The sequence below is a fragment of the Saccostrea cucullata genome, unplaced genomic scaffold (genome assembly GCF_032062105.1).
Source record: "Saccostrea cucullata isolate Sc308-1 unplaced genomic scaffold, CSIRO_AGI_Scuc_v1 ctg817, whole genome shotgun sequence".
NCBI lineage: Eukaryota > Metazoa > Mollusca > Bivalvia > Ostreida > Ostreidae > Saccostrea > Saccostrea cuccullata.
In genome coordinates this window covers 43374-67285 of record NW_026918401.1, presented here as the reverse complement: position 1 = coordinate 67285, position 23912 = coordinate 43374, and the positions used below count along the sequence as shown (strand labels likewise).

The following is a 23912-nucleotide window of genomic DNA, read 5'->3' as shown; positions in this document are numbered from 1 at the left end:
TAATGTCGTTCAAAATGGAGAAGTAATAAATGAATATCTCACTGAGTGTAATAAAACTATAAAAAGTATAATAGGATGCTAACATTATTAGTTTAACTCAGAAAATTTAGTCGTTTCTACACTCAATTCGATTTTTTTCTGATTTTTTTTTTTTTTGTCTGTTGTTTCTATATTATCCTTTGTTCAGGATTTTACATTTGCAAATATCCATACACTGCAGATTTGTATTTTTCCCTCTACATTTCACTATTCTACAATTGAATGATAGTGCAGCTGTAAGTTAAAAGTCTAAATGACGATTTAAAATGGCGGATACTCATCTTTATCTTCAAATTATTTAATTCTTAATGTCGTTTATATATGAGAAAAGATTTGTTAATATCTTACTGAGCGTAGTATTACTATGTAAAAATGACAATAGAACACTATTTTGATCACTTTAAATCGGAAAATTTAGTTTGAATTTGAAATGTGTTAAATAGCTCAAAATGGCTATTAAAATGACGTCTTATACTTTCGAATTTCGTAAAATACCCAAACTGCTTAATTCTGGTTCGTTTTGCAGAGAATAAATTACAGTTTGTTTTTCTGTTCATGAAATAATGTTCAAATATGCAAAGAAAGTTGGAGGATATTTTTGCTAATGACTATTGATTTTTATAATACGGATTTTTGTTTAATTACTTCTATTGTTAAGATAAATTTTTGACGACAATTCCGAAGACATTTTACCTTTTACCTGTCTCACCATGATTCTTCATATAAAAAGTTAATAATATCATACAATAATTGCTGTTTTGAGGACAATATGTAAATAAAGCTACCCCAAGAGCAGTATCCCCCGAGCATTAAGGCGAGTTGTTGGGAATTTTTGATATATTTTAAGTCCAGTGTAGAAAAAAAATCTTTATTTTCATGTGGAAGGTCTAGTGTAACATAAATTGGTATGATTTTTAAAATGATTGACCACGACCAATTATAGGGCTGGTAATTGTTACATCATATAAATCTGAATATACCATAATATCCAAATATAAATATTTTTATTAAGAATTATCAGTATAATATAGTAAATATACATAAACCATAAATTTTCCTGATTGTCCAGCTCTGATTCTGTGTCCCTACATTTGCGTTTTGTTATTCTCAGTCAAAAATTCAACTGCATTTCATGCTGTGAACGGATAATTTTGTACTGAACAGTGTATGTAAATTTAAAAATTTTGAAATTTACAAAATCTGAAAGAAGAAATTGTTTGTGTTCAATCTCTCCCCCCCCCCCCCCCGATTCTTGATACAACCTTACACTATACTATCAAAGAAGTGTGGATCAAGTTTCCTTGTAAACTTCTTGAAGTGTTCAAGAAAATTTTGTTCTCAAGAGAAGTGTTGACTAGATCGAAATCAGAAATGGCTTAGGCCTATTGGTACGAAAGCTTGTAAGTGATAGGAATCACGAGGAATCTGCAGGCGCTCTTAAATTGCATAATGTTACAACTTTTCTCACCAAAATATGCACAGAATGCGATTTCAGATGATCAAGTTTTAGAATTTTCTTGCTAATAGAATAATCTTTTTACCCTAAATGACAACAAATCTATACGAGGTCACATGGGAGACCGGGGTATCATTTAGTGAGCTAATTGCTCACAGTACCTCTAGTTCATTTTGCATAAGATTTTGAATAAAAAAATAGACTTTTAACATTTGAACATAAATGTGTTGTTCCTTGAGTGTTGGTTGATTGATTGTATATTGTTTAATGCCGAGTCGGCAATTTTTTGGCCATGTTTCGGCGGACTATCAGTTTAATTAATCGGTTTTTGAAGGATTTTGGTTTCTCTGGCGGCCCCCAGTGAGCTAACTCTCTTTCGAACTCCAGAGAAACGATCTTTAACATGCCAAGGGGGTTGTCATCCTTGACACGGGTCACCATTTTACTTGAGTGTTGAAAATACCAAAATACCGAAGACAGGCTGAAACATATACCAAATAAAGCTGGAATAGAAGATGTTAGGGGATAGTATACAGTTCTTATAGGTGCTAAAAAGCTAGAACAAAGTGTTCAATGAAATCGACAAGAATTTCTTCATTTGTATTTGATGGTGTCCCGAGGGATGTTGAGGTAGAAGTGCGAGTTGATAATGATAGGATTCGGGAGTGATTTTAGGTGGACGGGGGCTCAAAGGCTTTGGAACACGCACGGTCAAATACGAAGGGGGGAAATTTGAAAACTCTTAGGTCGAGTTTGTTTTAACTATTTCCAGAAAAAATTGAATCGTTTCAAGTATTTTTTGTTCATACTTAATGGACTTAACAATATACTATATATTCTATATATATAAAAAACAAACTGTAATTTATTTTCTGCAAAACGAACCAGAATTAAGCAGTTTCTACGAAATTCAAGTGTATCAGACGTGACTAAATTTTCCGATTTAAAGTGATCAAATTAGTGTTCTGTTGGCATTTTACATAGTTGTACTACGCTCAGTAAGATGATCACAAATCCTTTCTCCTATGTAAACGGCATTTAGAAATAATTTTTTAAAAAGATAAATATCCGCCATTTTGAATCGCCATTTTGACTTTTAACTTACAGGTGCGCCATCATTCATTAGTAGAATAGTGAGATGTAGAGAAAAAATACAAATCTGCAGTGTATGGATATTTTCAAATGTAATATCCTGAACAAAGCAGAATAAAGAACAATAGACAAAAAAATCAGAGAAAATTCGAATTAAGTGTAGAAACGACTAAATTTTCTGAGTTAAACTAATAATGTTAGCATTCTATTATCATTTTTAATTTGTATTACACTCAGTGAGATATTCACACATTATTTCTCCTTTTTGAACGATATTAAGAGAAAATTAGAAAAATTGGATGTCCGCCATTTTGAATTGCCATTTTGACCTCTTTACGCCATTTTCATGAAGGCCAGCATATTTTTTCGGATTCAGCATACTCGAAATAGGTTAAATAAGTATGCTGGACCAAATAATAATTATTTGCCGTCAGAAGTATTTGCAAATCTGCAGATTAAGCCAAACTTTTTGAACAAAAGTTTTTAACATTCCTTAAAATAAATATATATAGTCAAACCAATAGAGATTTTTTTTTTCATTTTCCGATATTCTCTTGCTTTGAAAATTCGATTTTTCATTGAAATTTCATTTCATTATCCAAAAAATCGATTAAATATAATCTCTCTCTCTCTCTCTCTCTCTCTCTCTCTCTCTCTCTCTCTCTCTCTCTCTCTCTCTCTCTCTCTCTCTCTCTTATCAAATAACTACATGAATATAAGAATGATCTATCTTTCGTTTAAAACAATTTTATTTCCAAAGGTAGTTTTTGCTTGTTAATATTAATTGAAAGAAACAACAACAAAAATAAGGTTGAACAACATTTTTCAACTTTTTTCATCTAATTTATGAGCATCATTATTGAAAAAAATAATTAAAATTAAATTCAGATAAATTCATGTCAAAATAAGTAGATAAGCATGAATATAACATATTTCGTAAATTGAAAGTTTGATTCAATTTTGCATCTATTTCTGTTCTATATTGTTTTAAAATACATGTATGTAGTTTCCGTATTGTGAAACACTTTTTTTTTTCAAATACATGGTAAAACGTTTGAACTGCTAATAAATAACATGTTTAAAAAATATTTTTTATACTATGGGAGCAAATTTCAATTAAGATTGTGAGTTGAAAACTAAAAAAAATTAAATTTAAATGAATGACCCTCTCTGGTACCCCTTTAGTATTTCGATCGATTGTCAGAGTTACCGCTCCTGTTTTTATTAACAAATTTTCGCCTCTGTAATTCCATTATTTTGCAAGATTTGGGAAACTTATAAGGATACTTTTCGTCTCTCTAGGAGGAAATGTGTTTAGGTTTCAAATTCTTTTAGCATTAAAGTATTTTACAACAAAAATATGGGAGAACATGCACCGATTATTCAATGTTTACATGATTGATGTAAATACTGAGAATGCTAGGGCTGATCTCATATACAGAAACGATTTCCTTTCCAATATTTTGATAGAATACCCGTGCCTTATACATTACTTCAATTTTGTCTATACCAGTAAATCAAATATTTGCATTTTTTTACCCATATTAATTTTTTTAGAAAATAACTTGTCTATATAAGCGCCGTCTATACATGCATGCATAGGAAATCAATAAATCAGAGACATTTACTTCAGAAATAAGGTATCATTTTTAAACATCTATCGGGATATAAATACGGGTGTACGAGATTAAATTCCATAAAGCCTGAAGGGCTTTATGATGAATTTGATCTCGTGACCGACCCGTATTATAGCCCGATAGATGTTTTAAAATGATACCTTATTTCTTAAATATTTACATTTGTGACTTATTCGTATTTTATATTTACCTGATTGTGACTTGTAACGTGTGAAATGCATTATTTTTCAAACCCAACGGCATGTATGTTATCCACTGAACGCGCATCGACCCTTTATGACGTCACTGAGAAATTACGTCGAACGATTATCTATACGCACATCTATGACCTCTTGACCCCCTACCTGTATTTATACAGTTATAGATACGCATTGCTTTCAGTAGTGTTATATAAAGGAAAACATTTGCAAATGTAAATATATGTATATATAGCGATATAGCAAGATCGATGTAGAGAAACGGGTCTCAAATTGTAAATAGGCCTTCATTTAAATTAATACCAGTGGCCCGGAATAGAGTATAAAATTCAGAATTAAAAATAAAAAAACTATTTTTTTGTTATACATGTTATATACAATGGTCAAGAACCACAAAAAAAACTGACGTGTCAAAGCGTAAACACGTGTATATAAAAAAAAATCTGCGACGACGCTCACCGTCTGCAACGTCATATCTTTATGACGTTATTTCTCTGTTCTAGAAAAATTGCCATAAGGACCTTTTGTCGTGGTGGCAATCATATAAGATATGATTTATTAACATTCGAAGATACGGTTGAATATATATTTTTGAAATGAAATGGCACAGACATAAAAAAAATAAATTCGCATTACAACTATCTGCTTCAAAAATAATCTATAAACCGTTATATCCACACTTTTATAAGTTGTTTTTATAATGCTGACAGACGTTTTTGATACTATATGTTAGTTCATTATTTATTAACTGAATTGACGGCGGATTGTCCTTTATTTCCTGATCATGACAGAGAGCATGCGGCGGGTACGACCGGTCGTTGAGGGATACTTACTCACCAATCGCACTTGTTCTATCTCTGATATATTTTGGAGGGCCTCTACTCCTATTCTGTATTGTTTTATGAACTTTTGATCTTTTAATTTATTCCTTATTTCAATATGTTTCATTCTATGGCTGTGTTTTCTCAAGTTTACTTTTTACTTTGTCGCTTTGGTTTTGATAGTTTTTCTCTGTGGGGCAAACAACGGAAATTAACAAGTTTCGAGTAAAAAAAATATTATTTTTAAATCTATGCGTGTCGTGTATGGTAGTTTTTTTTTGGCTTAAGTGTGAAAAAATAGTGTATGTCTGAGAAACTGGCTGGAATATATTTCAAAGACATGTCTTTAATTTATCTTTAATAAGGAAAGAAACAAATGAGTCCATGGCTGCTCATTTCCATGCAGGCGTACACACAATAGATGATTTTTATTTACACATTTGTGTAATACTGAGTTATTTGTTTTATAGATATATATTTACATATGCTTTAAAATCATCTCTCACATATACCTCACCTTGTATGTGTAGTACTAGTATTTTAAATAGTTAACTATTATTATCATTATATTATAGTAACTCAAGTAAAATATTGCCTTTTGCATTTATTTTATATACTTTCAACTTATTTTTTCCTCCTTAGCATATAAGTGAATATATTTGAATTATGGGCTTTTGGGATTGGTTGAGGAGCTTATTTGGAAAGAAAGGTAAAACTGGACTAAGATAGCCTAACACTGTTTGGAGCTATGTTATTCCTTGTTTTTATTTTTATTAGATTGTATCCGATCTTTACAATAAATTACAATACACACATCTTATTGTTAAATACTTTGCTTCAAATATAATGTTGTATAATTTTGACTCAATACAGACGAACCAGAAGGTCAAATAAAGGAACTCAAAGACAAGATTTCACGCCTAGATGGTTAGTAGATTTTTTAAACGTTAATGTTTTTTAATGTTTTTTTTAATCTAATTTCCTTTCTTATCAAACCATATATATACTACACAATTTGTATATAATTTAGATCTACATCAGAAATCAAATATTTTCAAAAGGTAAAATTTTCGTGGTTTCAAGAAGAAATTAAATCCCCACAAGCTTTGTATTTGATTTCACTGTGTATAATTTATTTTTTCTGTTTTTGAAGTTGTTGTAATTACTTACTATTTTTCTAAATTATTTTACATAAACATTGTATTTTATATATTGTATAGTTTTTTTTCGACAGTAGTTATTAGTACTAGGTATTTTTAAACATCTATATAAATATAAATTATTTGCACTGTTAATCTTGCTAGATATACTAGTATTCATTTATCGATACAGTTCCATGCACATATTAGCTCATGTAGTCCTCGCACAATGTCACTTTGTATCAATACATCGTTGCTTAAGGATGCAACAATATATATTTGAAAACTGATTGTGTAACTAAATTTAATTTCAACTCAAAATCTCAAAACATAATTTATACATAACAATTGGTAATTCTTTGATATGCTTGTAGCTGAAAGCTTTTGACAGTTCCAACACGTTTTTATTGTTTCTTCTCAAATGTACATTTATCTGTCTTTGCATCCATTCTTTTTAAAAAAGTCTTTTTTCTTGACAAAACACAGAAACATTGTAACTACTGTATTTACTGTACATTAAATACACAACTAATGATATCAGTATTTCTCACCAGTTCAACTCCTTTCTGTGTTAAATGCTTGTACTTTCTGAAATAAAGCATCTGAAATTGGAACTGCATGATTTAAAGTTCAAACTGTAAATAAAATATAAATATGTTCCTTTCATTAGTAAAAATTAACTTATTTAAGTACTACATAATACGACACTTCCTTTCTTAATCCATCTTGGTATGATTTCTTTATGCATCCATTGTCCTTTTTCATGCTATTTTTGACAAAATCAAGACTAATTTAATTGGAAAATCAGCAATAATATCAAAAAAAGCTTGATTAACTTAAATTGTATTTTCCGATGCAATTTAGTTTTGTTCTTAAACTAATATTTATTTTAAATTTGAATACCTGGAATAAGTTATTAACTAGCTACATGTACATTGTAAAAAGCCCATAAAAGACATACATTTGCAGGTTAATATTTATACAACATGTCACATTGTACATACTTCTAAAAATTCAATAGCAAAAATAAAACAAAAAGAAGTGTGATATCATATTTTATTTATTTATGCACCAATTCACATCAAATGCATGATAAAACTTCAAATCAAAAATATTCACTTGCCAAAAAATATTCGAAATCTGAAGGAAGTTGTCATTTCCACAGTTTTATTTTTCTTTCTTTATTGCGTATTAAAAACGATATACATGGTAGAAACAGCCACATAAATATCGAGATAAAGAAAACAAATGTTCACCTGTATTATACCTCTTAGGAACTGGTTTTATTGAGATATGTTTACGATAATTTTAATTTTTTCACAGACCATCTTTTAATAGTCTTAATTGCAAAGTTTGCAAGGATAATATTTTGTTCCACATATTTTGCATTTTACTGTTTTTACTTTGAAAAGGGTAAAGTTAAAACAAAAAGCAAAAGAAACATTGACTACTTTTTGATCAAAATATCACGCAGATTTAATAATAAAAAAAAATTAATAAATTGTTCACGTGTTCTTTAAAAAATAATTGCAATGTTCTACATGTATATAAATTATTTCAAGATACTCTTACTCTGAAAGCATTAAGGTCAAGATCTAGTAAATGAAAGGTGCCTACAGATTTATCAATCTTGAGAAATAAATTCCTTTATTGATGCTTTACAACTTTAGCATGGTCAAATAAGGTGTTTCGGGGCCTAATTTATAGGTTAACAAAATGAAAATCTGTATTTTATACTGTCATGATAATTATATAATTTAATTATTTTTATACAAATATTTCAGACGAGCTGGAGAACGTGACACAAGAAAGAGGTATTTAAATACTAAAAAAAAATTCTACAATTCTTCTCGACCCACTGCTGCTATTGTCATTTGATATTATGTATTTTTGAGTCAATTTATATACATTTAGATCTAATGGTACAAAAGAAACTTTTTTTTATATTCACAATACAAGGTTGATCTAAAATCCGTGGAAATTCTTCATATTTTATTTATTTATTGATGGAAGGGATTGCACATTACAAATGAGAATATTAAACACTAGCTGCAATATTGTAGCACTCACCATTTTTTCTTATTTTATGTTTTATTTAGAGGGCTACAATTCTGTAGCATCTATTTTTTTTATATTTACATTTACTTTTTTTGACCCTAACGAAAAGAATAATAAAAAAACGAGTGATAAATACATATAACACACAAGACCAAATCACCAAAGTCTGTCTGGCGTATGAATACAGGGACTACGCCGTTACAGTTTAAACAAAGCAAACAATTCATGTGTTGTACGATGCATTTGTATTTCTTTGTTACAAAAATATAGTCTATCATTATAGAATGAAAAATTAAATAAAATTTTAATTATTGTAATCTGTTTTACCGTGCACAATTTTCGTTTCCGGATCAAGCTGTTCCAAAGGCTGTTCTATCATGAAGGATAAGGCGGGAATTTTTAACAGAAAAATCAAAGTTGCGGAAAATACTGGGGATAAAAAAATGAAAATATAATCATTGAATTATATTTTTTTTTTCAAAGATACAGCCGCATAACTGCAATGGTGAGTGCAAACAAATTTCCATACATGTATCGCGCTAATGCGGGTTACTCAATTTGTTTGCACTCACCATTGCAGTTATGAGACTGCATCTTTGAAGAATTGATAAATTCCTTAATTAAATAGGGGCGACTGCAGGCAAAATAAATTGTTTTTACATTCAACTTACCTCTAATAAGTCGAAATGTTTATTCACTGTCAACAACATGTAAGATATCTCTGCATGTTTCGCAATTGTTCTACTCAGCAGCCATGACAGTTCACATTCAAGTATTACAATTGATTGACCTTTCATAAGCCTTTGTGTGAGAGTTTTACTGATTTAAGTGTATTAATTTATTTTTTAGTTCATAATGTATTGTTTATCCTTACATTTTTAATTAGAAATCGTCAAGTTTCGGTAAAGTTATAAGTTTTGTTAAAATTTTGGGAACACTCTGACTTAAACGTGAATCCATCTTATAGAGTCTGGAGAAAAATGTTTTAAGCAAATGGTGTGGAAAAAATAAGGACAAATAGAACTTTTATGAGGGTGATAAAAGGTGTGGCCGCTTTTTGGAGAACCATTTTTTTCCTACGTAGACAAATTGAGCGTGCTTCTGAAGTGGAAACACAATATTGAAAGATATTGTCATTATGAGTATTTTTTTAAATATAAGTGTAATGATATGAAAATATGTCAGTTCGAGAAAAACTGTCTTTTCTTTAAAATTGCGAAAAGGCAGGATTCTGTAGGATTACTTAGTCGAATTGGACGTGAAGGTGAGACGCACCTGTAACATGTATGTACCATACTTAACTTGACGCTACGTCGAAGCCTTCCCAGGCTTTTACATTTTCAGAAAGCTCGTGAAACCTGATAGGTAATTTGTGTTGCATGCTGATTTTATATTATAAATATGTATCCCATCCTTTTTATGACAGGCATATCATTGCCTGCTTTATGTTATATTTAATTTTAGAGGGTTAGATTGCATTATATGATACCTAAGATTTTTGTATTCTTTCGAAGTTTTTTTTTTTTCAGGTTTTGTCTACGCCCACCTCCTCCCCCCTTATAATATGTTTATATTTTTGTTTTGCGTCATTTCTTTTATAAATGACATTTTTTTTTCACTTTCAATTCTCTGTTATTTAAGTAATGTTTTTAAGTTTTTTGTAGGTTATTGGTATGTGAACCACCCAGACTTTTCACGTAGGCATATTTCATGAATAGCGCTTCATGAAAAATATGCCTACGTGCAAGTCTGTGTGATTCACACACCAATGATTCACACTGAACTTAAAACATTCCTTATATTTACATTTTACATGTTTGGAAGCAACTAAAATATACTCAATATTTGAATTTCTCGCTGCCCTATATCATTGCATTTTACTAACGTCGCAGCAGCCTCATTGTGAGGTCAGTCACGTTAACGCATGTTTTTCCATGTATAGGCCTATTTCTACGCGTGAGTATAAACGAAAATGGTTTTAAAATCAATTTCACAGTTGGCTTACTAGAAAAAGATAGCAAATGTAATATTTTCTTTTTAATCCATCAAAAACTAGCTCAGTTGACTTGGCTTCCATTTATAACACTGGAACATAAATAAGTTGTTATAATTATTAACAATAATAATATCCTTTATGTGACAGAGTCAAAGGAACTGTAATTGATTTATGAGAAGGATATGGAGATGATGAACAGTATTCGATCTCGCCGTCCATTAAACAATATACAAAATAAAAGGAGAGCAAACACGGACCTCCGAAACATCAGAAGTGGGATCAGGTGCCATGGAGGAGTGAGCATCACCTGCAGACTCCGCCGTGTGCTGGATGTATTGATCAGGAAATAACGAAAAAAATCCGTCGTCAATTCAGTGTATAAATAATGGACTAACAATTGGAATGAAAAAAGTCAGTCAGCATTTGACTCAATGATACATTGTATTTGCTGACAAGGTCATTGTATCGAACTTAGAATTTACGAAATGATGACTTTAAACTTGTGTAATTTATTTCTGATTTGACATGTTTTTGTTTGGTAATTGTTGTGAAGTTGTTTGGTGTTTAAAAACTATTTAGATCGTCGTGAATTGCCTATTTATAATTTGTTACACAATTGTCTTAATTTACAGCCAATCAGCGTGGCTTCTCCCAATCATGTGATCATTGTTTTTATTTACTAAAGGAGAAAGCCACGCAAATTTGCAAGGGATATTTTTGTCGAAAAAATCTTTTCCCCTTTCTTCCACCGTTTTATATCATATTTGTTATATATGTACATGTATTAGTGTTCATACTTATTTGTTTTGCGTTTATATTCTTATATCCCACCCTTTTTTGTGTGGAAGGCATATCAGCGCCTGCTTTTTGCTATACTTAATTTTAGGAGGTCAGATTGCAAATAAGATAGCAAAGATTTTTGTATTCTTTCGAAGTTTTTTTCTAGGCTTGTCTGACCCCCTTATAATTTTATAATTTTGTTTTGCGTCATTTCCTTCAATAAATGGCATTTTTTCACTTTCACTACTGTTGTTATTTTCTTATTAATCCATCAAAAAACAAGCTTAGTTGACTTGGCTTCGTCTTGCATATATAACAGAGAAACATAAAGCAGCATTGTTAAGGCTAGAAAAAGGGGGCGGGGCCTAATATCACACAAAAATATGACTTTTAAGTATTCCTCATTATACCAGAAAATGAAGAAATAAAATGCAACTTTAAACCGTATTAGCATAATAAACAACAATAAAACTTATCAATGCATTAAAAACAATTGTTAGTTAAATCCCATACAGCCTGGTTATAAACAAATCACCGATCGCTAAGAACTTATATTCCAGAATTTGGTAAAAATGGCGCAATTCATGTGCTGTGAGAGGCAGATCGAGGAATTATGAGGGTTGATCCAAAAGTAAGGTCACAACTTTGATAAAATTGCTATAAATCAACTTAAAGTGACAAAATTACACATGATAAAAGTTTTATTTATTTCAAATCAGACCTGAAAAAATCAAAGAAATATAATGTATGCTTTCCAAAATATCGAATTTTAAACAATGTGCGTTTAGTGTAGTCGCTGCACCTAAATATAACGCCATATGACGGATACGCACCGTCATATTTTTATGCATTTCCCCTTTATTTCATTAAAAAGATGTTTGTGATTCGCAAACGCTTTCACCAGTTCCACTTTTTAAAGAGTTATTGGTACAATTATTCACTCACTCGTTTCATAATTAACCCCTCTGTCATTTTTCAAACAGTAGCACAACAAACATAGAAATTCACATATGCATGTTACTTTATACATGTGTCTTTTTTGACGTCAGACACCATTGAACGTTTCCGTCCGATCTCCTATCATTCGGTATTTTTGTCCTCTGCTGATCATGCAGTGACTAATTACCCGCCCAAAATTGCTGAAACCATGTATTAACTGTAAGTCTGATTAATTAACTTTACTGTCGCTTATGATTTTGAAGCAAAATTGCATAACAACTCGTCGAGCCATTTTTTCCCTTTTCGACAATCTTTTTGTTCAATTCAACAGAGTAAAACAACAATATTTGTTATAACCAATGCCGTCATTTAATTTTCAATTAAAGACTAGAAAATGGCGAGAAGTGTGTCTTATAAAAAAAAAGGAGATTAGGTGCTTTTTTAGAATCTTTTAATGCGTTTGTCTTTTTCATTATAAAAAATATACACTTTAAAACGCGACGTTCCGTTGTGACGCAGTGACACCACCTATGTTCTATGTTTTAAACATTTATAAAATAAATTCAAATAAACATTATTAAATTAAAATTTCAATTTTAATTAGATTTATATTTGTGCATCTTTTGGTATATTATATTTGATAATATGACGCCAAATATAAAAGGTATGGACACTGTGACATTACTTTTGGATCAACCCTGGTATTTAACAATGGAAATCGTTTTATTATTAAACAGAATATTATTTACAGGTTTTAAATAGGCTATAAATACCAGTGTTTATAATTTGTTTAGTGCAATTATAACTTAACTATCGACAGAATGTATTTAATTTGTATCATCGGTCCTTAATGTTTTTTTTTTTTTTTTTTTTTGGCAAGGGTATACACTATAAAGATCTTAACCATATTTTGAAGATAGATAAAGGATATTTTCCTTAACTTGAGCGTGACTTTATAAGCACACAAAATATTTCAAATTGGTAAAAGTCAAACATATTTCGACATGAGCCTATTTACTTGAAATTTTAACTATTAAAACGCGAATTCTATATAAATAGCAGCACTTTTCAGAAAGTTCAAAATATGCAGAAACAATAAATAGCTTGATTTTTGAATTTCAACTAGGATATGCCCTTGTTATATTGAAATTTGTTAATGACCTACATTCAGTGTATGTACTATGCATTCATCACGTGACTGTCCATCGATAGGACCAAACATGAAATAGTACAAAGTGAGTTATACTATGCTATTTCCGTAAGTATTTAAGAACTGTGATAATAAAACTGCTTGTTTAAATAATTTCGGTTTTAAAAAAAATCCTTTTTGCACGTTTATTTTCCGTTGATTTCTCATAGTAGGCCTTAATAGTGCTGCGAAATATGTATATTTTTTACTTTCACCAAATCTGGAAAAAAAATGTAAGAAAACCCTCCTCTCGGTGTATTTACAATCTAACTATCATTTAGTATTATGCGTCCTTCAATGAAAGTCTTTTTCATACTTCTTTTTGTTTTTTGTAATTTTAGATCAATTTAAGTGGCTTCTGGAAGAAAGTAAGTTTTCATCATACCTTATCAAGTTTGATTTGCTGTTTTTTATTTTCAAATTTAAGAAGTAGAAAATAAAAAAAATGATAAGAAAATAAATCAGTTATGCTCTACTTTTTAGCACCTCTGGAGAAACCTTGGAGGTATGATGAATATGAAAATCATGAAGATGATTTATTCTCTCAAGATGTAAGTATATAGTTACTAAATGGATTTTATTCGCACTTTATTGAGCTTTCTAGAAATTTTTATAGATTGTTGATGTCGATGTAGGCTAGGTTTATAAAAAAAAATTGTTTTTTTTTCTTTTTCTTTTTTTATCTTGTATTTTACGTAACTGTCAATTAAGATCAGAACTTAAAAAAAGTTTTAAACAAAATCAGTTTTCATAATATATCAAAACATTTAATCATTTAAATAGAAAATGCTGAGTCATATCAATGCGTCAATCAATATCTATTTTGAAATATAACTGAATATGTAAATATCCCTCATGCATTTATTCCATACCAAAAAATTAAGGAGAACTACTCAATGAATTGAAGTAAAATCCTTGTTAAATTTAAAATACTTAAGTGTAAATTTTGATACATTTAAATTATATCAATGACATGATACCTTCCAAAAGTTGATTTGTTTTTATCTTTTGCAAGACCAAACTTACATATCTGTTATTATCTTATTAGACGATTATTGTACTTACAAGTACATATAACTATACGTCTTTTAAGGTAAATTAATGTGCTTTGAAGTATTTCTCTTGAATCATATAGTCAATACCAACTTCGATTGGCATGCACAGATGATTTAATCCCAAATATTTTTTCATGATTGGCGGAAAATGAGTTTACATGTATTTGGTATAGTATGTCTTGAATATTTCACCACTTCAAAAACGTATCAGCGTATCTACTTTTCATTTAATTTAAAACAAACTCCTCAATGAAACACATTTTTGAACCTTAAAGTTTTAAGGTACAAGCTGTTAAAACTCAAAGTTCATAAACCCTCTGCTTACTCATAGAAAATGTTTCTTTAACTTTTATAATTTACCAAAAGTAAAGTTTATGCTAAATAAAATACAAACAATCTCATCATGGCTTGCGGGTCAAAATTTTGCAAAAAAAGGCACTTCAACTTGACAAATTTATAAAGGAATTATAGGGATTTGTGTCATTAAGAGTTATTTCTCTGATCAGAGTATCAATTAACCTTAAATATTAATTTATCTTTCTGTGACAATGTTTAGATATAAGGGAGAGTGTATATCCTCATGTATGGTTTTTGAAGTTATGCTCTAAAACTTTTAGGTTAGATTCATTTTGAACTCTAATGTTTTATATGTGATTTTTACTCCTTTAGCTAATGTTTTTCACAAGTTTTATCTTTAACTCTGGTTCTGTATTTTAATAAGAGCTGAATTAATCTGGTAAAATTTTATGTTGCATATAAAGAATTAAGACTATATTGTTTGTTCCTGTATAAATATAAACTTCATTTTAACATTTTTTAAGACAAAAGACGGAATATTGGGAAACATAGATTCGACACAGTTTCCAGCAAACTGCCGTTACATCAATCTGCTGGTAGTTGGACTATTTGGATCTGGAAAGTCTTCTTTTATTAACACGGCAAAAACTGTCCTTAGAAATTCTGGTGAAATATCAACAATCGCTGCGGTGTATGGTGAATATTTTGATCCATTAACCGAAAAGGTATTACTTTCTTTTTGTATTCAATTTTAAAGATTAAATATAAGATACAATTCTGTATTTTACTTCTTTTCTGTCGAAAACTGTGTTGCTATATAATTTTGCCATAACTTTTGGAATAAGGAAATATATATTATTCTAAACCAAGTTAATACACCGTTAAAGTCTATGATTGAGGGAATTATCAAGATTCTAGTTCCCAAAGGCCAGGAATATTTCCTGAGGCTCAGCAGAGAGGAAAAGTCATGGTCTTGGGGAAGGAAACTGGAATCTTGCTAATCCCTCAATGATATACTTTTTAACTGCTTCAGTATACCAATACAAGAGTTAAAAAAGTAGAGGATTACGAATGACAGAGAATTAGCTCCCAGACAATCGCACGGGTGTAAGTCAATTAACATATTAGACCGAATCATATGTTAAATCTAGAGAATTAAATGTACGGATAACACGGGAATTAGTTTCCGAAGCAGGGATTATTTCATTTGACTTACACACGGGGATTCGTCTATTCACAAAGCAAAGATTTCTAGGGAAATGTACACATTTTTCTACCTTATTTTGCATTGGAAAAGTCATCAGAAGTATAATGATGATATGTACATAATATGCACAGGAAGGCACTGTGACAAAGCTTTTAGAACAAAGTACGCACACTTAAAAACAATTTCAAAGTGCGTTTAAACTAGAACAACATCAAAATGCACTAATTTAATTTATTTTAAAGTGCGGGATTAGTGAAGATCAACAATTTTTACTATTATTAGACTTAATGCATTTTGAAAAAAATGAAGAAATAAAAAAAAATCTGGACTCATGTTTTAGTAACAGACAGCATTTTAGGAGTTGATCCTCACGTGGCAGGTTCGAATCCCACTCTTGGACGTTTAGACAGGTATGTGGGATGAGACCGTATAACTGAGGTCCCATATCATAGTATACGTAGGTGCTGGCAATACAAAGATCCCTCCCTGCTTAATGGCCCTCAGTGCCGAGTAAAGAACAAAATTTACTGCACTCCATCGGCAAGTCATGGTGTCTGCATATGAGTGGAAATTCTCGAGAGAGACTTTAAACAAAGTATGCCCTTTAGCTGGATTTTGCTTGGGGATTGTATTTAATTTATTAAGTTTTGTATGAATTGCCATAAAGATTGGAAAATACCCATTCTTATGTTTGAAATTTGAATTTCTTATAAACTATTTTCTTAAGAAGTAAAAATTAAACCTGCCACCAAAGATCACGATGAATTGATCCATGCAACAAACCTTGCACAATAAGTTTGTTTTACACTTGTGTCGGAACAAAGTCATGTGGCATTACAAAACTGCTTTATTTTAATATCTGATGTTATTATTATCTCATGTTCACTGCAATTTCAATCAAGAATCACATATTGAAATAATAATCTAGCTCACAAGAAAACGAGTATTTTTAGGGAATTTTAAGTTTTCGGGCAGCTTTGTCATAAACCAATCTATGGACATGTTTTAACATGACTGGTAAGAAGGAGTTATACTTTCTCTCAATAACTTTGAGTTATTGTTATATAGATGAAAAAAAAAAAATGAATTGAAATAAGTTTTTTGTAGGTCAAAAATCGCGCAAACTTTTTCTAAAGATGAGAGACTCAGGGTCATTGGCTGATCTATGCAAAAGTAGCAAATTGATTTTAATGCTTTGACCAACGTAGCTATACAATATCACATACCGTACGCGTGCAATACAACAAAAAAAATGAAAATGTATTTTTTTTTTTTAAATATATACATTTTAATTCAAATAAAATAACTTTTTAAAATTACAAGCAGAGTAATAGTTCGTTTTCAAGAACTTTTAATACTTCTTACTACTTATCAAATAATTTTTTAAAAGGCATTCATAGGCTATATTTCAACCCCTACATCAAACGTACATTTTAGGGACTTAAAAAAATTTAAAAGTAAAACATATTTGGTATTCATCTATAGTTCTTTTTTTTATTTCTAATAAAATACTTTACTTTTTATAACATTTTGCAATACCTATTTGGAACAAGGCAGTTATAAGGCTGTCCGAAGGCTTAAAATGTATTAGAAGTATGCATTTTGTTTTGAGCTAGTTTTTAACCTAAATATTTTATCCTTGCCTGAATTTGCAGCCAACTTGTGATAAGAACGTTAAATAGGTATTACATTATACAACAAAGCATTTTTGTGATATCTCATGACTTTGTTGATCACGTCACGGACATTTATGCTTTTCCTGACTGTTGCACAAAACTGCATCTGCAAGTGCAAAACAACATTTTTGTTAAAGGTTTGTTATATAGATCAATTCATCATTATCTCTTGTGCATAAGTGCTGGGGCAAGTCTGATTTTTAATTATTTGAAAAATATTTTACGAGAAATTCAACTTACCAACATTAGAAGGGATATGTTCCACTCTTCATCGCTATTTATACAATATGGATAAACTACATACAATCCCCAGCAAAATTCAGTGAGAGGACATACTGTAGATTCACACAGAATATCTTCGATTACTCAATCACCTGTGCTAGTCAAATATTAAAACGATACATTAATTATAACCCTGTTTACGGACGTGTGAGAGGAGTGTTTGAAATTCAATCTTTTGCTATTGTATGGATTTGTGCATATTGGAAAGAGAAAGGAATAGGAATATTTAGATTTCAAATCTTCAAAATCATAACAGCACATTAGACTTTATAACATTCCCAAAACTAGAATTCAACAACAACGTAAAAAAATCGATATGCCATGGGATTGATTGATTAATTGTATATTTTTTTAACGTCCCTCTCGAGAATTTTTCACTCATATGGAGACGTCACCGTATGCCGGTGAAGGGCTTCAAATTTTGACCTTTACTTGGCACTCAGGGCCATTGAGTAGTGAGGGATCTTTATCGTGCTAACGCCTTCCGCTGACACGGGGCCTCGGTTTTTAAGGTCTCATCCGAAGGACCCGCAACTTTCACTTCAAAGTGCCGAGCGTATGGCGAAGGAACAGTTGCTACCAATTTTAACGACTAGGTCAGTCGTGGCCGAGATACGAACTCACGACCTCCCGATTAGCGAGGTTGCCGAGATCGCTAAAATTGATTATCGCTAAAAATTAATTGCGTTTTATTTGTAATAGCTCCTTGAATGTGCATTTTAAAATCGCTAAAATAACGTCTCGCTAAAATTAAATTACCAGGTTTTAAGAAAAAAATCGCTAAATTTGCGTCTCGCTAAAATTTCCACTTATACGGTATTCAGTGACATGACGTCATACATGTATGCTATTACGAGTCTGAATTCATATGTAGATAGTTAAGAGAAGATACTATACAGTTTGAACCGTTTCATATTTTTGGACAGCCTTATCCTAAATGCGAAGACAGTCACTGTAATTTTCATAAAAGTCTATAACTCAGAACCAGCTAAAGTCACGTCATCATCGAAAAACTATCCAACCAGGTTCAAATTATTATATATCATATATTTCAATGAGCGCTGTAATTGAGTAAGATTCGTTCAGTTTTTTCCTTATTTCTCTCTTTTCTCAAATTGAACCAAAACCTGATTTAATCTTGATTGATTTTTATTTTGAGTCTCTCACAAGAACAACCTCAACCTTATTACAAATATTCTCTGGTTATGACCAATTGTAAAATTTAACATTATCCTGTCCCTTTGATTTCAATTCATACTTTTTGTAATCAAACTTTCAAAATAAGTAAAACGCGGTGATAGCGACCACGATTAAGAAGGTTTGATTCTGAAATCAAAAGTATAACAAATTTTTTACCGAGTATATTTTTAGGATTTACACACATAGCCTTTTTTTTAAATCAAAACAAAACTTGGGTCAATGCGCTTCTTTCTGGTGCCTCAGAGCATTATGTATGACCTTTTGTCACTGTTAATACGTCTTTCACATCAGTCAATTTTTTAAAGTTTTTCCTCCAATATTTTAGTTCAAATAAATTATGGGAATAAACAGAGTCTTATTTCATTTTAAGTGGACATTGAAATGACAATGTGACAATGAAAAAAATTCAAAATTACAAAAAAACTTGTTTAATGTTTTTACTTTTTTCACTCAAAGTAGTTTAATTCTTCTTGAATTAAAAAAAAAAAAAAGCAGAAAAATCATCATCGATGCAAATCACGGCCAAAATGTACGATCCCCTCCCATTCTGGCCCTAATTGAATGAGAAGAGAATTTCTCGTCGCTTATTAAAATATTGACAAATGCGAGTCAAGCATTGTCGGATAATGAACTTTGATATGACCTTTCAATATCCAATCGCATTGTACGAAATATATCTTGTATACTGCTGATGTAAATTACTTAAATATCACTTACCTGCCTTTGACTGAACATTATGTATGTATGAGAGACGGAGCTAACATATGATAAGAATGAATCAAAAATAAGAATGGGTGAATAACAATGTCATGTATTAAAAAATACGAGATCTCTATTTTTCATCTTCCTGTTTGTTCTATACGGCACAGGTATAGTATATACAAAGGTTTAAAACTTATGAGCCAATCCATGTAAGTAAAGAATATTTTAAATCGATGGAAAACTATTTAACGTGTTCGAGCTCGGTAAAAACATGCTACCTGTAAGTCACGTGACGGAATATTGTATTCACAAAATTACTTGACGAAAAATATTACGTGGTGAATTATAATATTCAACAAGTCACAGGCCTTTGTTACAACAGATAAAACGAGTGTAAGATGAAGTTTTTTTTTTTCCTCTTTTTAACCATGAGCGCATGTTTGTCTATAAATCTCCTTTGAACACAACATAATTGATACAAATATACAAGTACAGTTGAAAGAAGAACAATAGACAAACATGCGCTTACTATGTATTAAGTAAGCAGAAAAGCTGGCGTCCTCATTATCGTACGGAAATTGAAGAACTTGTAATGACCCCTGCCTTAGTAAACAGATTCGTACATCATTAATAAATACTTTTATTCATTGTAATTAAGTTAAGTTGTAGATTAGGTGTTGATCATTTCTGCAATTAAAAGAAAAATTTCTGTTTTGAAAGTTTATTTTCATGCAAATCTCGCAGATCCTTTAGTGCAGTCATCCTTTATTGTAAGAAATAAAACATTGTGCAGATTTCTTGAAGTAAGGGAAAGATAAAAATCTGATCAAAAGCTCAGGAGCGAACCTCGTCACAATGAAGTGATTTTCTTTTCCGTGGCTTCAGAAAATATTTTTAAAAAAACTTAACGGATTAAACGAGTTCCGCCTCTAAGTCAGCCAGTTTGTCCGTGGCTCTTCGTTATAAGCGTGTTTAAATGTAATTCATAATTATTTGAAGGTGGAATTGTGTAAAGTTCTAAGAGAGTATACAAAGTTTCACCCAAAAGTTCGTAAAATTTGTCTAAAATTCTATCGTGGTGTGGTGAAAGAAAATAATAGGCATGATTATAATAAAGATTCATTATGCAAAAATACTGGAAAATGTTACCGTTGTGTATGTGACAATGAATGTAAGTTTTATAAAAAAGAAAAATTCCCAGAGTTACTTATCGGGCTTTTTTATTAGCAGACCTATTTTTGTATTCTCATGAACCAGAATTTGTGCAAAATCGTATGCGTAAAAAGAAAAACAAACATTTAGATATATTGACGATGTACTCTCAATTAAGAATGGTAATCTCTATTTCTATGTCGATACGTTATATCCTAGTGAGGCTGAGAAAAAAGATACCACAGAGTCTGATACATATTTTTAATACCTGGATCTTTTACTTGAAAAAGACATTAATGGTAATCTAAAAGCCAGACATTATGATGAACGTGATGACTTTAACTTTTCTATCGTCAACTTCCCTTACTAATCCAGCAATATACTTTTGCCATCTGAATATGTAGTGTACATGTATATATCCCAGTTGATTCAATACTGAAGAGTATGCTCTACGTATGGACACTTTCTAAAAGGAGATAAATTTTTGACAAGCAAGTTAATGGAACAAAAAATTCAGTAATCTCGTTTAAGTCATAATTTTGTAATGTTCTATGGTCGATACAATGACGTTGTCAGCAAATACAATTTATTCTTGACTAATGCTGACTGACTTTTTTCATACTAATTGTTAGTCCATTATTTATACACTGAATTGACGACGGATTTTTCCGTTTTTTCCGATCAAAGCATGGAGTTCACGGTGGGTGTGGCCAGCCAGTCGGCAGCTGATGCTGACTCCCCTGTGGCACCTGATCCCACTTCTGATGTTTCGGAGATCCGTGTTTGCTCTGATCCTATTTTGTATTATTTTTCTTAATCTTTGATCTTGAAAACTGTTTGTTATCTCCATATATTATATACAAAACACAGTTTAAATTGTTTAGTTTGTGATGAATAATTTCATTCCTATTTCAATCCTTAACTCATTTAATTTTAAAGCTGATACTGAGGCCCTTACAGTGTGCAGAAGAGGGGCATTTTCACAAATTTCGTTCATTCTGGTGGAATTTCGTAAATCATAGATCACATACGTGTTGACCTGAAATTTCTGAACACAATTACATTTGAATCCACAGAATGGAATACATATTTTTGGTACATACGAAAATATGCTTCATGTTTCCTATAGCAAAATGCACCTAAACATCTATGAATATTTGCATAAAAATGATAGAAATCGGACATGGAATTATTTTTGACCTTGATATGTCCTCTATATACATGAACCACAGAAGGTAGAAATACAAATCATTTTCGTGACAGGATGACAACACGTTTTCTATTGATAAATTGTTGCATAATTCTAAAAGACACCCAACACCAGGACGTAAGAATATGACCGAAATCTCTCATTACATAAACAAGTATTATTCAAGGAGTGTTTTTAAGTTCTGTTGGAGTTACTGGTGTGTAAACTGCACAAACTTGTCACGTAGGCATATTAATTACATGAGGCGCCTTTGTTAACACAAACAAAGTTGATAGTAAATGACAAATTTACTAGTCCAACATACACATGTGCTGATTACCTACAAGAACATAACTTAATTTCTTCTTATCGTGTGACAAAAATAAACAAGCCATTAGCATAAATGGTAAAAAAAACAATAAAAACCAAAAAGGGGTGCACAAAAAGCCGTAAAGAAACGAAAACATTCTCCCTTCAGTATCTGACTTGCTGCTACACGTTTCATTTCACTTTTAATAAAGATCAAACATGATATACAACGTAATGTATCTTCATTTAATATATTATTTGCAAAATGTTGTATAATCACACTACATGATACATGTAACAATAATGTCAAGCACAGATATAACTGAAGAACGAACTTCTCCCATCTAATACGTGACGCAGTACAAGCTAGTGATCTAGAAAACTAGATACACTAGTTTGATAATTACCAAAATGCTTGAAAAAATATATATATAATTATCTTACATGTTTATATGAAATTTGAATTCATCTATCAGTTATAAAGCTGCACGTGGACAAGAAATGGATAACGTATCCTTAGAGAAATAAGCAAAAGTACAAGGGAATAGATCAGTTTGTTTGGGCTGAAATATGGAATAATAACTGCTTACATAGTGTAAAGTTAGAAAAGCGCGGGAAGTTGATTCTGGTCTGCATTGCATTATATTTATTTAGAACAAAATTTAAACGAAGACGAATTTTTTTGCTAATGTACGCGCTTTTTGGGTACTTTTGGGTGGTGAAAGTAAACATCTTCAAAAACAAGCAGATGCCCATGCACTATCCCCATTTCCCACATTATGCTCATCTATTTTTTTTTTTTATAATAGGCATGAGAGAAACAGCAGATATGTGCTATATAACCGTTACTCTGTACAGCTTAGTCCTATCTTTTTATGTAAAATACGGTTAAATAGTTCTTTAGTTTTAATGAAAAAAAATTGAAATGATGCATTCTTCCATAATATTATTTGTACCAAATAGTAAATATTCACAAATATCAACATTATTCATGTCCATGTATCCTGCAATGGTATCAATTATTTTGATTTTATTTGAGAAAAGGTGAACTGCAACTGTCCACAGTAATGTATTTGCTCAATGGAATGTAAGGAAGGGTATGGAGATAACGAACAGTATTCAATATCAAATTCCGTAAAACAATACAAAATAGGAGCAGATCAAACACGGACCTCCGAAACTTCAGAGGTGGGATCAGGTGGCATTGAGAAATGAGCATCCCCAGTTGACCGTCACACCCACCATGTGTTCCTTGTCAAGATCGGAAAATAACGGGAAAATCCATCATCAATTTAGTGTGTAAATGTTGGACTAACATTTAGTATGAAAAACGTCAGTCAGCATTCGACTCAATGATAAATTGCATTTGCTGACAACGTCATTGTATCGACAATAGAACTCACGAAATGATGAGTTAAAACGAGACTGCTAATATTCTTGTTTGTCAATAATTTATCTCCTTTTAGAAATTGTTCATACGTAGAACTTGCACATTGAATC

General features: G+C 30.9%; 1 protein-coding gene across 1 annotated transcript in view; it reads left to right on the top strand.

The window, feature by feature from the left end:
* LOC134264547 (interferon-induced protein 44-like) overlaps window positions 1-23912 on the top strand; it is a 43165-nt gene that overhangs the window by 2640 nt on the left and 16613 nt on the right. The window contains exons 2-7 of the mRNA XM_062746845.1: window positions 5885-5951; window positions 6116-6169; window positions 8166-8195; window positions 13685-13711; window positions 13827-13894; window positions 15220-15420. Of these exons, the coding sequence (XP_062602829.1) occupies window positions 5909-5951; window positions 6116-6169; window positions 8166-8195; window positions 13685-13711; window positions 13827-13894; window positions 15220-15420 (423 nt within the window). The 5' untranslated portion in view covers window positions 5885-5908. The remainder of the gene's footprint in view (window positions 1-5884; window positions 5952-6115; window positions 6170-8165; window positions 8196-13684; window positions 13712-13826; window positions 13895-15219; window positions 15421-23912) is intronic.